A 13770-nucleotide genomic window follows, 5' to 3' on the forward strand; every position below is an offset into this window, starting at 1 on the left:
TATCGAGTCCTCCTCAGTCATGTACCCACCTTCCCTTTATCTCAAGGTACCCCATTTTCACTAGTATTTAGTAGGGGTAGTCAACCACTTTGAATCATGTGAGGTTGTGGTGGGTCCTGCGGCTTTTCGGATGGATAGGCGGGTCATTACCAGATATATTAGTCAAGTACTTAATATTTATAGTCAACTAGTATATTTCCAAATAGAGTGAAAATAAAATATGATGAATGAGGGGGGTGGGTGGTAGGAGTGTTTCAGGGGTGAGGGTGATTAGCGGTCAATCGATGCCGAGTATGCTAAAATGCTGCCGGTAGGACGATCCAATGAAGTTTGAGTGCGTTGACATGATGATGTACGATGAAGACTTCTGGTGTTGATATCACGAAGATAAACTGCGTTGCTATCATGATATACGATGAAGACATCTTCGTGAGACATGTTGACTCATCAAGTGATTGTTTCTTGTTGAAACCATGCGATCACGATCTTGATTTTGATTTCATCATTATGCTCTCTGATCTCAGTGCAGGATGAAGAATGTTGACGACATCATCGAACTGAGACAAGAAAGGCTGACAGTCTGACCCTCGTCAAGGGTGCGTCCCTACACTCTGACCCTTGTCAAGGGTGTGTACCTACAGTTCGACCCTTGTCGAGGGTGTATACCTACCGATGTCAGGCACTTACACTGCGTCTGTCTTGCTCCTGCTTGTATGGCTGCAGGTCTCAGTATGCGATGCACAGACATGCGACATCAGTTCTACGACATGTCCCTGTAACACAACAACCACAGCATCGATCTCCTCCTCCACTGCCTCCCAGCTCCCCTGCCTCTCCGCTGGAAACCTCTCCTTCCTCTGCCAGATGCAGACTCCAGCTCAGGTCGGCGACTACCTCACCTGGGACAACCCGCTCCTCTTCGCCGTCCCGCCATGGCTGGACATGAGCCAGAGCACGAGCATGCTCTACTTCACCGCGCGGGAGGGGGCGGCAGGGTCGTCGGGAGTGACGCTGCAGAGCAGTCAGGGAGAGGAGCGAGGGAGGATGGAGATCAAGGTGGAGGAGGGAGGGAAGAGGCCGGGGTTTGTGATGGCGTACCGTGCGGCTTGCATCGACCCGTCAGCTCCCTGCTCCTGTCCTCCCCTCAGCATCCCCAAGATGTTTCCCTGGCTCTACAAGGTGGACTGCCGTCGGCCGTGTACGTTTGGGAACGTGAGCGAGTTCGAGGGGGCACGGGGGACGTACAAGAGGAGCGGGGGGGAGTACGGGGGAGTAGCGTACTGGGAGCAGGAGGGAGGGAGGATGAAGGTGTTCTTTGAGGAGCAGGAGCAGCGCTGGTACATCTCAAGGAGCCTTGACGTGAAGGATGCGCTTTACAGAACTCTCGCTGGTAGTGTGATGTCTCTGCCCGACGAGGTAGAGTGATACTTGTTGGTTTCTTTGAAGTTTGATTCCTTCACAGCTGACTGTGAGATGGGAGGAAAAGATGAACAACTCGTGGAGTTTTTGTTTCCTCTCAGTTCAAGACATCACGGCTGGGTTTCAAACGTGCTCTCAGAACATGGAGTTGTCGCCGTCCAATGTGATTGCACCATCGACGGACTTGTACTCTTGCAATCTCAACAACATGAGCAGGTTGGTTTCAGAAGTGATTGTGCTCATTACTAATCTGCATTTTCTTTCAGTGTTGTCTTTCTGCGAGATGTTTCATATCACACTGTCGACAAATTTGTCACTGCATTCACACCAGTGGAAGGATACTGGCATGGCAGCATATCAACAGTCAACATCACCATGGTATCCTCTGACAAAGAGTCTTTTCTGTTCTGATTCATCGCAGGACCAAGATGCTAAGCTTTCGAGTGTCAAGAAAGATCCCATCTACGACAAATGGGGACTGGAGTTTGCCTCTGGTAGGAGACACTTGTGTCTTTGTTGTCTGCCATGACAACCTTGGAAACAGATTACGTGACAAGTCCCGACGGTCAGTTCGTGTATGTTGAGGAGTTTGCTTCGGACTCCATCGCTGTCATCAAGAATGGAAGTTTCGTCGACCGGCTGCGCCAGGGGCAGGTGAGGCTCTTGACAACCACCTCTCTCCTCCTCCTCATATCTTGTCTCATCCCACTGCACGCTGTTCCCGCCCCTGCTCTGCTCTGCTCATTTCAGTTGCTTCTCTCGCAACGATCCGTCTACATTCTCTGCTCTCTGCTCTGCTCTGCTCTGCTCTGCTCTGCTCTCTGCTCTGCTCTGCTTTCCTATCCTTTCCTCTTATTTTCTCTCCTCTGCTCTCCTCTGTTCTCCTATGCCCCTCCTCTGCTCTGCTCTGCTCTGCTCTCCTCTTCTATCTCTCCTCTCCTCTCCTCTCCTCTCGTACAGTGTCTCGGTTCCCTCCTGAGCACGTTATAATCTCTCTTCTATCCCTCCTCTCCCTTGTGCTCATACTTATCCTCCAACCGCCAGTACCGCATGCAGTTTCAGGCAGGGCAGCAAGTCGACCCCTGCGCGTCTGCGAACCCGAACGTGGGGTCAGGAAACATCGAGGTCGAGGGGATATGCAGCACAACCAAGTTTGTGACAAAGAGCGGGACATCCTATCTTCTTGTCAACTCGGGGTGAGGACGCTTCTTGGACGTTATCGACACCTTGACCGTTGAGTTTTTCAGCTGCAAGAGATTACAAGAGTACACCTCCTTCATCAACACATCTCAATCGCTTCTTCTTGACAAGCCTTCCTCGTTTCCTTGTATCGACCAAGTATCGTTCTTCTCTCCCCCTTTCTCTCACCTGCTCATGCTGCATTGCTCAGAACTCCCAGCAAGGTTGCTTGCAAGCTCAACAGATCCAACCGCAGGTCTTGCCAAAGAACTTGTGCCCTCAACTCTGACCTGTCAACAGTTTTTGTGGAACGTCACGACCGGGTGGTGGGATTTCTCCTACGAGTACGCAGGGGGAAGTTATTCTCGCAGTGCGAGGTGAAACAACTATGATCGCACTCATCGTGTTTGATTTGCTTCTCTTTCTCTTACCTATCATTTCATCTGCTTTCTGTCCCATCACATCCTCTTGTGCTGTGCTGTGCTGTGCTGTGCTGTGCTGTGCTGTGCTGTGCTGTCCTCTCATCTCCTCTCATCTCCTCTCATCTTCTCGCATCCCCTGCAAGCTTGAAGTCGAGCATGTTTTATGTCTGTCGCTCTTGTCATTCTCTTTCAACAGTCATCCCATCGGTCTCATGTGTCTGTTGGTAGGCAAGAGCCCAACGTGTGCGAGGAGCAGCACGATCTCAAGATCGCCCCCTCCTCCTTCCTCAACCTCAAGAAATTCTTCGCACGAGGTCCCCAGCGATGGTCCTCGTCCGCCACCCTCCAGGGCCCCGTGTGTCGAGATGGAGTCTGGGACAGGACAGAGGACAAGACTTTCTCTGTTCTCAACAACCTCGTCTCTTTCGGGGAACTGAGTGTAAGTTGAGAGATTATGATGACGATGAAGAGGAAGATGATGATGATGATGATGATGATGGATGATGATGATGATGATGATGATGATGATGATGATGATGGAGATGATGATGATGGAGGTGATGATGATGGAGGTGATGACGACGACGACGACTATGATGATGATGATGATGACGATGACGATGAAGACGATGATGAAGACGATGATGATGACGATGATGGAGATGATGATGATGATGATGATGGCGCAGTGACATGTGTTGTAACGATTGTTGTCAAGGCAATGTGGTTCGACCCTCTGATCAACACAGGGTTGTTCGTCTCCAACGATGTCCAGACTCTTTTGCAGTCCAGCGAGCTGCCGACGTCGATGATCTCGCTAGAGTCGGTGAAGCAACTGATCCAAAATCAGCCATCGTGTCATTGACTTTGTTACGTTTGTTCTGCTAGTGGATTGTTATCTCAACAACAGCCAACATTCCTCTCGCTGGCATTTTCTCTGCACAATCAGAAGCTGACAAGTTCAGGTAAGTCGTGACGTTCGTGTTTCTTCTTCTTCTCATACACACAAACAGCGGTTGGTATTTGAGCTACTCTGTCGGGTTTTCAGGTATAGAGATTGACAACTGAAGGGGTCAAATGCTCAAAATTTCTTTTCCCTCAGGCTCTTCACACCCGATCGTAACTTTCACATTCAAGATCGCATTTGAGCAGTTCCCGTTTATGAAAGAGGTTCACTTCCTGTCTTGTCCTGTCCTTCGTCTCCTCTTCTTCTCTCTCTTGCCCTCTCCCCCCTCTGCTCTGCTCTGCTCTGCTCTGCTCTGCTCTGCTCTGCTCTGCTCTGCTCTGCTCTGCACTGCACTGCTCTGCTCTGCTCTGCTCTGCTCTGCTCTGCTCTTCTCTTCTCTGTTTCTCTTATTCGTTCTCCTCAGATTCGCATACAATGTGACTCCTCCACCTGCCCTCTCCGTCAATGGACACACATCATAGCAACTTATGACGGCAAACGGTTCCTAACAACAACTGACTGAAACCCTTCTTCCTCCTTCCTCGCTTCTTCCACTTTCTCTCGCCCTGTCCTGTTCTGTCCTGTCCTGTCTTTTCGTTACTGTGCTCTCCTCCTTCCTTCCGTATATCCTTGTCTATTCTGCTCCTCGTCCTCGTCCTCCTGCTCCTCGTCCCCCTCGTCTTCCTCCTCCTCGTCTTCGTTCTCCTCGTCCTCCTCCTTACCCGTTGATTCTTTTCTTACAGCGTCAGCCTCTATCTCAATGGCAAACAATCTTCATCTATTGATGCATGTCAGTCAATGCTTTCACCTTGTCTCCTCTATCCTCTACCTTGCCTCCTCCTTGTCGTCCTCCTTATCCTCCTCCCCCATCCTGCGGCTCTTCCTCCTTCTCCCTCTTTCTGGCTCTTACTACATCGTCTCTCGTTCCTGCTATACTTTTCTCCTCTCCTCCTCCTGGTCTTGCTCCTTCCTCTGTCCCTCATCCTCTTTCAGGCGACTTTTCCTCCTGCGGCAGGATTGTGTATCCGAGCACTGGCGCTCGTCCTACCCCCCTCGTCCTCGGCTCCTTCTTTCATCCTCTCACCCTCCGCTCCTACCCGCACGCCGGGGCGATGCGCATGGCGCGACTCTACGAGCATGCTCTGAGCGCGGAGGAGGTGCAGGGGAGATACGAGGAGGGGAAAGTCAGCGGAGGAGCGGGAGGAGGAGGAGCAACAGGAGGAGGAGGAGAGACAGCATCAAGCTCGTCCTTCGAGTCAGGATGCAGTTGGACAAGTTTCGAGGAGGATGAGAGGGGACGTGAAAGCCAAGCGAAGCATCAGGGTGAAGGGGAACTTCGCTTGCAGGTCCACTGACGTTGATACATCTGTGTTTCTTGTGTATGATGGAATATGCAAACATGATGGTTGATTTGAGACTTGAGACGTCTGATGGGTACATGAAGACATTTCTCTATTCAGCATTTCTTGTTCTTGTCCTCCTATTTTTAATGTCTTGTTGCCTGTGTTTGAAAACAATCGCTGATCGATTTTCCAACAACAGCTTCACAGATTTCAGATGTCGATTCTCGTACGATTACAGCAAGACAGAGAGGATTGTGGAATATTCACCAGCAACAGTTACCAACAACCTTCTGACCTGTAACGCGCCAACATGGCATCACAGTCAAACATGGACTCATTTCTCCATTCAAGCTGCAAACTTTCAGATTGCAAACAGGTAACTACGCTAAGATCACATCACAGCATTGTTTTCACAACATATCCATACATCAAGCAAATGATTTCTTGCAGCATCTCTTATCAAATCCTTTTGACGTGTTAAGTTCTACCATTAACTTGTTCTTCAGAACTCTGTCAGCATCTTTCCGCGAGAACTTTCCCTATCTCATTGGAACCAAAGTCTCGGTCAGTCTTTACTTTGCCATTACATCTCAATATGACCTTGTCAAACAGATTGACTCTGACGCTGTGAACTCACCGCGAAGATGTTTCTTGGTGTGCTGACAACACTGCAGGAAGGCAACGCGCAAAGGTTTGGAGAGATTTTAAGTTACAACGCTATCGACGGGATTTACACCATCAAGATTATTGACAGTCTGTCCATAACAACGTCTCTCTGTAAGTTTTCACTTGAACTTGAAGCATTCCCGCATTCATCATAGTCGATTTCGTCTTTCACATTGCGGTCTTGTTTCTTTTCCACATTGCATCATAGTGACTTCCGTTTGCATTGCAAGCAAAACAATAACTTGTTTTCAAATCATAATTTCATCACACTGACATGTTTTCATGATGCTGAAAGATTGACTTGTTTTCATATCATAATCTCATGTTTGTACTCCAGTTACTTCGCTTCCAAACCCGCACATCTACCCGCTGTCAGACGTCGCCGTTTCAAAGTTCATCGGATATGAGCCCACGTGGCTTCCCGTTTGGCAGGTGATGATCATGACGATGATGACGATGACGATGACGATGATGATGATGATGACGATGATGATGATGACGACGATGATGTTTTTGATGATGATTATGGTGGTGGTGGTGGTGGTGGTGATGATGATGATCATTTTACTTCTTTTTTTCTACTTCTCCTTCGTTTTCTGCTGTGATGATGGTCATGAGGAGGAGAAAGGGGAGGGTCATGAGGAGGAGAAAGGGGAGGAGGAGGAGGAGGAGAAAGGGGAGGAGGAGGAGGAGGAGGAGGAGGAGGAGGAGGAGGAGAACGATCATGATTCGTTTGGCTCCTTCCTAACAACAAAACTTGCAGCAAGCTGATTTTGCAGCTTATACAACTGACGCGACACTTCCCCCTTATCAGGGTATAAGAACATTCGATACATCATAGCAAGTAACTCTCTGTTCGCAAGGCATTCCAGCTAGATTTGTTTTCACAACTTCGTCTCCCATTCTCATGAGGGACCCAAATGTAACAAGAGATTGGAGGTCGTACCTCGTTGATGATGGTATGTGAAGGATGAGAAACGAGTTACATCGTCGACTATTTCTCTTGAAGGACAGAGCATATCATCTTCTATCTTTGTGAGCAGGTGAAGGCATTACCATTACATGATGACGACTTGACATGTTGTTGGCAGAGACTCGGGTGATTACCTTCTGGTTGCAAGCTCAGGAAACAATGACGGTTAATCCACCTTGTTGTTTTTGTTGCAAACTGATGCAGAAGGAATGCTCAGAGCAAGACATGTCAAAAGTCTTTTTGGTGCAAGACACAGTATCATCGACGATCAGCTTGTCATGGAGACAGAATATCACATCTCGAGGAGATCGCGCTTGGACAAGCCTGAAGCTGAATAGCTCATCATCATCATCATCATCATCATCATCATCATCATCATCATCATCATCATCATCATCGTTCCTAGCTCTTGCCAGCATGGAAGGAAACATCAGAATATTTCGATGGATGAACGTGTCAGAACTGAGTCCAACCACCAACATTATCAATTCCAGCTTCTCAAACCTTACATCTGAGATCCTGGTGCAAGTCGACGAGGTCGAATGATTGTAAGCTTTCCTTCATCCCCTCATCATTCAGCAGGTCATGAATACAACATCATCGTCCGACGTCACAAGCTTCACAATCGGTAGTCAGTCCTTCATGGCGGTTTGTACTTTCTTTGACAGCAAGATTATGTCGCGCAATGTCACGTCAAAGATCTTTGAAGTCAAGGTAAGAACTCATCTGAATAACACATATTTGACCCATGTCAACAGATGTCGGACAACGCATTTACGGACGTGATGTCTTTCAACCCCTCCCAAACTTTCCCGACTGTCGGATGCAGGAAGATCGTATATCACCAGATGACGACAGGCGATATGGAGATGAACTTTCTTGCGTTTCTCGACGACGAGGAGAAGATAATCTTGTACAAGTGGGACGAGAGTCTTTCTCAGTTCGTGTCATTCCAACAGTTTGACACAAGATCGTCAACAAACATGTTGACTTTCTTCTCCGTCGCCTCTTCCCTGAACAATCATTACCTACTTGTCTCTGGAGCAATGCAATGCACAACTCAACTGTCGGATCTACGAGGAAACTGCTCCATGATGTACATGTAAGACATCCTCTTTGCACTACCGGTTCCCCCTCCTTCCCCCCTTCCTCTGCTCTGCTCTGCTCTGCTCTGCTCTGCTCTGCTCTGCTCTGCTCTGCTCTGCTCTGCTCTGCTCTGCTCTGCTCTCTCCTCTCCTTCTGTCCATGATACCCCGTCTCCCTCTCTACTTCTGCTGCATCCTTGCCCAACTTTCAACATTATCACCTCACCTTTCTTTGACTTCCTCCCCTCACAATAGCTGGAACGGATCCTTGTTCGTTGGTTTCCCGTCGATCGACTGGCGTCTGTCGCAGTCAGGAGGACAAGAACTACCATCTGCAAACGCGCATGTTGTCTTTGAAGATGAGAACAAACCGTCAGCTCCAACGGTTCTGCTCAGTTATTTCATCACTCCAGACTTTCTGAGGTAGAAGTTGCAGTTTGATGTTGTTGGACTCATCTGAATGTGCTCAGGACACCTTTCGAGGAGATAGGACCGAGGTCTGTGATGAGATGAGATGAGATGAGATGAGATGAGATGAGATGAGATGAGATCTGATGAGATCTGATGAGATCTGATGTGATACTGTTTATGTGATATGATTTTTTCTGTGATATATATTGTAATGATCCTTTGTAATGATCCTTTGTATTTCCTGATGTTCATGAGCATTGCGTCATTTTTCCTGTTTCTATTCTTTCTCTAGCTCGTCTGATGGAAGTCATTTATTATCAGATCTTCAATCTCTCGCAATACAAACTTGACTCAGTTCTTCTCCTTCACTTTCAACCTGACACATCTTGGCGCTCCTTCATCGTTGATCTACCAACAAGAGCTTCCTATCAGTGACTTGACAACTCGCTCCCGCATCCTCGTGTTGTCCCATTACTTCCAGAAAATCTTGTGAATCATATTCGCTGGGAACTTTCAGAACCTCTGATCTTGACCTGCAGGGTCTTCGATCGCTGCCGCACGACAGGAAAACTTGTAAGCTCTACACTTCTATCATCCAAGAGATGATTTCTTCTTCAGATCCCGAATCAAGTCAACTCTGCTGTCGATGCCAACGGCGGCGATCAGAATGTCTGTGGAGCTTTCTCGATGATTCTGAGAGCAGACGTGGATGGTTGTACGGGAAATTCAAACCAGACATTCTGTCTCTATGTCTTGCACACGGGCTGCTCGAATGTGAGAAACAGAATGTGTTTTTGTAGTTGATTCAAATGATGTGTGTCAGGGTCAAATCACATCTGGAATCCTTTCTTTCGATCTCAACGTCACGTCAGGGCTGTTGACATTCATGTCAGTTGATGACATATTGGTTGTCGAAATATGATGATTCTCTTGTTCAACAGAAAGAAAAACACTGCGAGTACTTTAGATGGGATGAGTGTGTTCCGTTTCTCTTCACTTGCATCGCATGCTTATGCTGCGAGCTTGACATACGGGTAACATCCTCCTCCTCCTCCTCCTCATCATCATCATCATCATCATCAGCAGCAGCAGAATCAGCATTTTTACTCCTCCTTCTCTTTCTTCTCTTTCTTATTATCCTTCTCTTCTTCCTCCTTAACTTGCTTCTTCCCCCCTCCTCCCCATCCTCCTCCTCCTCCTCCTGCTTCTTAACCTCTTGCTCTTTCTGCTTCTTCGTCTCCTTTCCCTCCTTTTTCTGCTTCTTCTGCTTCTCCATTCTGCTTCTACTTCTTGTTACGTTTCTTCTTCTCCTGACAAAAATTTCTCAGAGGACTGTCAGTCCTGCGATATTATGAAGAAGCAGGTGCAACACACTTTGTATATCAAACATCTACAGTCATTAACACTTCCATTACAAGAAAACTTGGAGATCGTCGAATTTCTCACATCACAAGCAAAAATACCATGGGAGTTCTCAAGATCAGTAATCTTTCTCATTGTCATACAGCAACATGTAACAAAATTTCAGCTGCCTTTGCGAAGATTTTCGAAACCATACACGCCTACGGCACAGTCAGGTGCTGATATTTGAACAACCTTGACAAGTCTAAACAGCAAATCAGATGTCATCAATCACAACTTTTCCACAACCATTGCGTCAAGAGTCTTTGGCAATTATGACATTTCAGTCTATCAAACAGCATTTTTTACGTCTCAGTCAAACAGTTTCGTCATAGTTGCAGCAGGAAGCTCGGGCGTATTCCTCCTCCAATGGGACGAGCTGAATGTGAATTTTGAAGATGATTGCAATGATAAAACTTCTGAAACCATTGTGCAGGAGAAGTTTGTTTTCTTGCAATCATTGGTGAAATCCGACGGAAAGAAAGACTCGAATGCTGTTTCATTGACCATTTGCAATATCACTGGTAATGTTTTTGTACAAACGAAGCAGCAGCAGCAGCAGCAGCAGCAGCAGCTTATCTTGATGATGATGAGGATGATGAGGGTGTGGAAGAGGATGATGATGATGAGGAGGAGGTCGAGGATGATGATGTGGAAGAAATTGAGGATGAGGATGATGATAAGGATGATGATGAGGATGATGATGATGATGATGATGATAATGCAATAGTCTACCTCTGCGTTTAGTTGACAATGATGGTAGCTTGGGATTGACCTTCAAATTTACTGATCAAACATTCGACCACAGGCGACATCTTCGTGGTTGTTCTCAATTACGTCTCGGATGCTGAATGGACAGGGATCAACGTCTATCACTTCGATCCAGCAGAAAATCATTTCACTTACCATCACACCTTACTATCCTCTCCTTCATGGTTTGTAATCGTTCCGTTCTTGTAACTTCTCCTGTCTCAATCTTTTCTTCCTCATCTCTACCCTTCCTCTACGTCCCCTTCTCCCCCTCTTCGTTTTCTTACCTCTCCTTACCATTTCTCTCTCTCTCTCTCTCTCTCTCTCTCTCTCTCTCTCTCTCTCTCGTATTGTTCTTATTTTCTTGCTTCTACCTGCCAGGTCTGGTTGGCCCTCCTACTCTCGTTCAGCTGCTTTCTTCACCATCGAGACGACCGGCAGTTTTCCTCTCCATCTGCTCGCCGTCGCTTACAATCAGGACACAACCAACAAGCTCTTTCCCAGCATTCTGTACAGGTGGAACACTAACACGTCAATGTTCGAGATCTACCAACAACAAGACCCATTTTACATTCCTGGAGCTTCTTCTGTCTTGCACACAAGAGTTGCGTCAGGAGCATACACCAAGGACTTGCTGATCTTTTCTAGTTTGTACAAATTTAGTGGAAGTTGTGCACCTGGGGTACAAGACATCGTGATTGAATGGTGATCAAGAAAACATCTTGACAACCAGTTGTGTTGACGGAGCTTGCAGTCAAGGGCAGAAGAAGGCTGAAACAACAACGTTGGTATATTGCTGGACTCCTGCGATGAACTTCACGTGACAAAATCTTGTCTGTTGCTGAGCCTCTTCCCTCACATCGCGACAGGTTGTGCGATGAGATTCAATCTCAGTCTGTCTCGAGTCTCGACACGTTCGAGTTGCCCTGCGCGGAATCTGATTGCGCCAGAAGATTCTTGTTGATCTCCGAGAGATACTCTGATCTCTCCCTGCTGTCGGGGATTTCTGGTAAGGACATTAACGTGCAAACAAACAGGAAAAGCAAAATGACAAATAGTAGGAAATAGGCAGGCAGGCAGGCAGGCAGGCAGGCAGGCAGGCAGGCAGGCAGGCAGGCAGGCAGGCAGGCAGACAGACAAAAGTCTTTGTTCTACTTCAATCTTCTGATCTCACTCCCAGGCTTCAACATCTCCAACAACCAACTGGTTGGCTTTCAACGGACTCCCAAACTTTATCTGTGGGATCAAAACCTCGAGAGATTCCGCCTCCTCCCAGCTGCTTTTGACCTTGTCAACGGGACTATCCCAGCTCCCCTCCCAGCTGATCCCTGCGTGAGCCTGACGAGCCAGACCGAATGGGGACCATGCACATCCTATGCACCCGGTCAGCTCAGCCTATCAGCTCCTCCCCCTCCTCCTCCTCCTCCCTTCTCCTCCTTCTCCCCCTCCTCCTCCTTGTCCTCCGCGTCCTCCTCATCCTTTTTTCCCGGTTTTTTCCTCCTCCTTCTCTTCCTGTTTCACTCCTCCTCACGTCCCTTTTCTTGCACAGGAGGCTTCAACGACGGTTTCTGTGTGCTCGACGGCGCCTGCGACGTCTGCCAGCTGTTCTGCCATGCTGCCTGCCAACAAGCCCCCGCAAACTCCGCGTGCCTCGAGTACCTGCAGCTGGGCTATACCGAGTTAGAAGAGCAGCTTGTGCGCTACGAGGTAGGGATGGGAGGAAGAGCGAGAGCGAGAGCGAGAGCGAGAGGAAGAGAATGGCGAGGGAGGAAAGGGAGAGAGGAAGAGAGGGAGAAATAGAGGAAGCGAGAGAGTGCAGGACGAAGTGAAAGGAGGACGAGGAGGAGGAAGAGGTAGCAGGAACGAGAGAAGGAGGCGGAAGAGGAGAAGAAGGGACGAGCGACACGGTCTGTTTCTGTCCTGACACCTTTTTAACAGAGGATGATGGCAAGGACTTGGCCGTCAGCTGAGGTCCTTGAGGGGATCAGGTCAGCTGGGAACTGGGAAAATGACCTCTCTAACGATGCCCAGTGCTCCCATGAGCTTCTTCCACTTCCAGCTGGAGGGAGAAGACTTCATAGTGGCCGCCCAGGTGAGCTGGAAAGGGACAGGAGAGGAGGTGGATGTGAGCTGGGGACACAGGGACTTTGCGGGGTCTACGAGGACGGGACAAAATGTTCCGATGCAAAGGTAAGGGAGGAGGAGCAAAAGCAGGAGCAGCAGCAGCAGCAGCAGCAGGAGCAGGAGCAGCAGGGAGATTCGGAGGAGGGGAGAATATGAGAGTAGGAGCAGGAGCAGGAGCAGGAGAAGGAGCAGGAGCAGGAGAAGGAGCAGGAGCAGGAGAAGGAGCAGGAGCAGGAGAAGGAGCAGGAAGAGGAAGAGGAAGAGGAGGAGGAGGTGGTGGTGATGGAGGTGCTGACTTTGGAGCAGTTCCAGCAGCCTGAGTCTGCTCTGCTGCAGTGGACCGGGGAAGATCCTGTAAAAGGTGAGGGGAAGAGGAGGAGGGGGAGAAGGATAGAGAGGGGGAAGGGAATGGTTGTCAGAATGTCAAGGTAGACAAGGATAAACGTCAAGAGGCAAAAGAAGTGGTGGAGATAGATGGAGGAGCAGGAGCAAGAGCAAGAGCAAGAGCAAGAGCAGGAGCAGGAGCAGGAGCAGGAGCAGGCCCATGAGGAGCAGGAGCAGGAGCAGGAGCAGGAGCAGGCTCTTCCCGGCCTCCTCACCGATGGATCTGATCGAGATGTCGCAGACGGCACTTTCAACGAGCAGTCAAACATGTTTGGAGAAGTTCTAGAGCTCACGCCTGGCTCGCCTCCTACTCGTTCATTCACCAAAAACAATCTGAAGGCTCGTTCGTTCGCCCTCCGCCTTCAAGCTGGTCCTGCCGCTTCCTCTCCCCTCCTCCTCCTCCTCCTCCTCCTCCAGTTCCTTCACTTCCTGACTTACTGAGAAACTCTCCTCGTTCCCTCATTTCCCTTCACTTCCTGACTTACTGAGAAACTCTCCTCGTTCCCTCATTTCCTTCACTTGCTCCTGCCTGATGTTCTCCTGTGCTACTGCTACTCGCATCCTCCTCCTCCTCCGCATCATCATCATCATCATCATCATCATCATCATCATCATCAACAACAACACAACATCATCATCATCATCATACAACATCATCATACAACAT

At 48.5% G+C, this 13770-nt stretch overlaps 1 protein-coding gene across 1 annotated transcript in view; it reads left to right on the forward strand.

The window, feature by feature from the left end:
* Positions 1 to 672: 672 nt before the first annotated feature.
* The window catches only part of GUITHDRAFT_148064 (hypothetical protein), a gene marked incomplete at both ends in the record, with an annotated part of 18801 nt that continues 5703 nt past the window's right edge, over positions 673 to 13770 (forward strand). The window contains 46 exons of the mRNA XM_005820146.1: positions 673 to 1416; positions 1463 to 1635; positions 1686 to 1797; positions 1841 to 1913; positions 1964 to 2073; positions 2464 to 2615; positions 2667 to 2757; positions 2899 to 2975; positions 3249 to 3459; positions 3739 to 3846; positions 3909 to 3985; positions 4034 to 4068; positions 4123 to 4190; positions 4391 to 4467; positions 4710 to 4756; positions 4960 to 5289; positions 5517 to 5685; positions 5816 to 5873; positions 5922 to 5963; positions 5984 to 6086; positions 6313 to 6407; positions 6945 to 7018; positions 7067 to 7113; positions 7531 to 7576; positions 7617 to 7662; positions 7707 to 8050; positions 8344 to 8418; positions 8504 to 8530; positions 8984 to 9017; positions 9063 to 9218; positions 9268 to 9332; positions 9773 to 9807; positions 9952 to 10021; positions 10059 to 10230; positions 10282 to 10369; positions 10654 to 10780; positions 10977 to 11300; positions 11350 to 11415; positions 11465 to 11604; positions 11776 to 11979; positions 12145 to 12302; positions 12534 to 12583; positions 12627 to 12687; positions 12738 to 12785; positions 12888 to 13080; positions 13345 to 13473. Of these exons, the coding sequence (XP_005820203.1) occupies positions 673 to 1416; positions 1463 to 1635; positions 1686 to 1797; positions 1841 to 1913; positions 1964 to 2073; positions 2464 to 2615; positions 2667 to 2757; positions 2899 to 2975; positions 3249 to 3459; positions 3739 to 3846; positions 3909 to 3985; positions 4034 to 4068; positions 4123 to 4190; positions 4391 to 4467; positions 4710 to 4756; positions 4960 to 5289; positions 5517 to 5685; positions 5816 to 5873; positions 5922 to 5963; positions 5984 to 6086; positions 6313 to 6407; positions 6945 to 7018; positions 7067 to 7113; positions 7531 to 7576; positions 7617 to 7662; positions 7707 to 8050; positions 8344 to 8418; positions 8504 to 8530; positions 8984 to 9017; positions 9063 to 9218; positions 9268 to 9332; positions 9773 to 9807; positions 9952 to 10021; positions 10059 to 10230; positions 10282 to 10369; positions 10654 to 10780; positions 10977 to 11300; positions 11350 to 11415; positions 11465 to 11604; positions 11776 to 11979; positions 12145 to 12302; positions 12534 to 12583; positions 12627 to 12687; positions 12738 to 12785; positions 12888 to 13080; positions 13345 to 13473 (5731 nt within the window). The remainder of the gene's footprint in view (positions 1417 to 1462; positions 1636 to 1685; positions 1798 to 1840; positions 1914 to 1963; positions 2074 to 2463; positions 2616 to 2666; positions 2758 to 2898; positions 2976 to 3248; positions 3460 to 3738; positions 3847 to 3908; positions 3986 to 4033; positions 4069 to 4122; positions 4191 to 4390; positions 4468 to 4709; positions 4757 to 4959; positions 5290 to 5516; positions 5686 to 5815; positions 5874 to 5921; positions 5964 to 5983; positions 6087 to 6312; positions 6408 to 6944; positions 7019 to 7066; positions 7114 to 7530; positions 7577 to 7616; positions 7663 to 7706; positions 8051 to 8343; positions 8419 to 8503; positions 8531 to 8983; positions 9018 to 9062; positions 9219 to 9267; positions 9333 to 9772; positions 9808 to 9951; positions 10022 to 10058; positions 10231 to 10281; positions 10370 to 10653; positions 10781 to 10976; positions 11301 to 11349; positions 11416 to 11464; positions 11605 to 11775; positions 11980 to 12144; positions 12303 to 12533; positions 12584 to 12626; positions 12688 to 12737; positions 12786 to 12887; positions 13081 to 13344; positions 13474 to 13770) is intronic.

Source organism: Guillardia theta (assembly GCF_000315625.1).
Source record: "Guillardia theta CCMP2712 unplaced genomic scaffold GUITHscaffold_188, whole genome shotgun sequence".
In the NCBI taxonomy this organism is placed as follows: Eukaryota; class Cryptophyceae; order Pyrenomonadales; family Geminigeraceae; genus Guillardia; species Guillardia theta.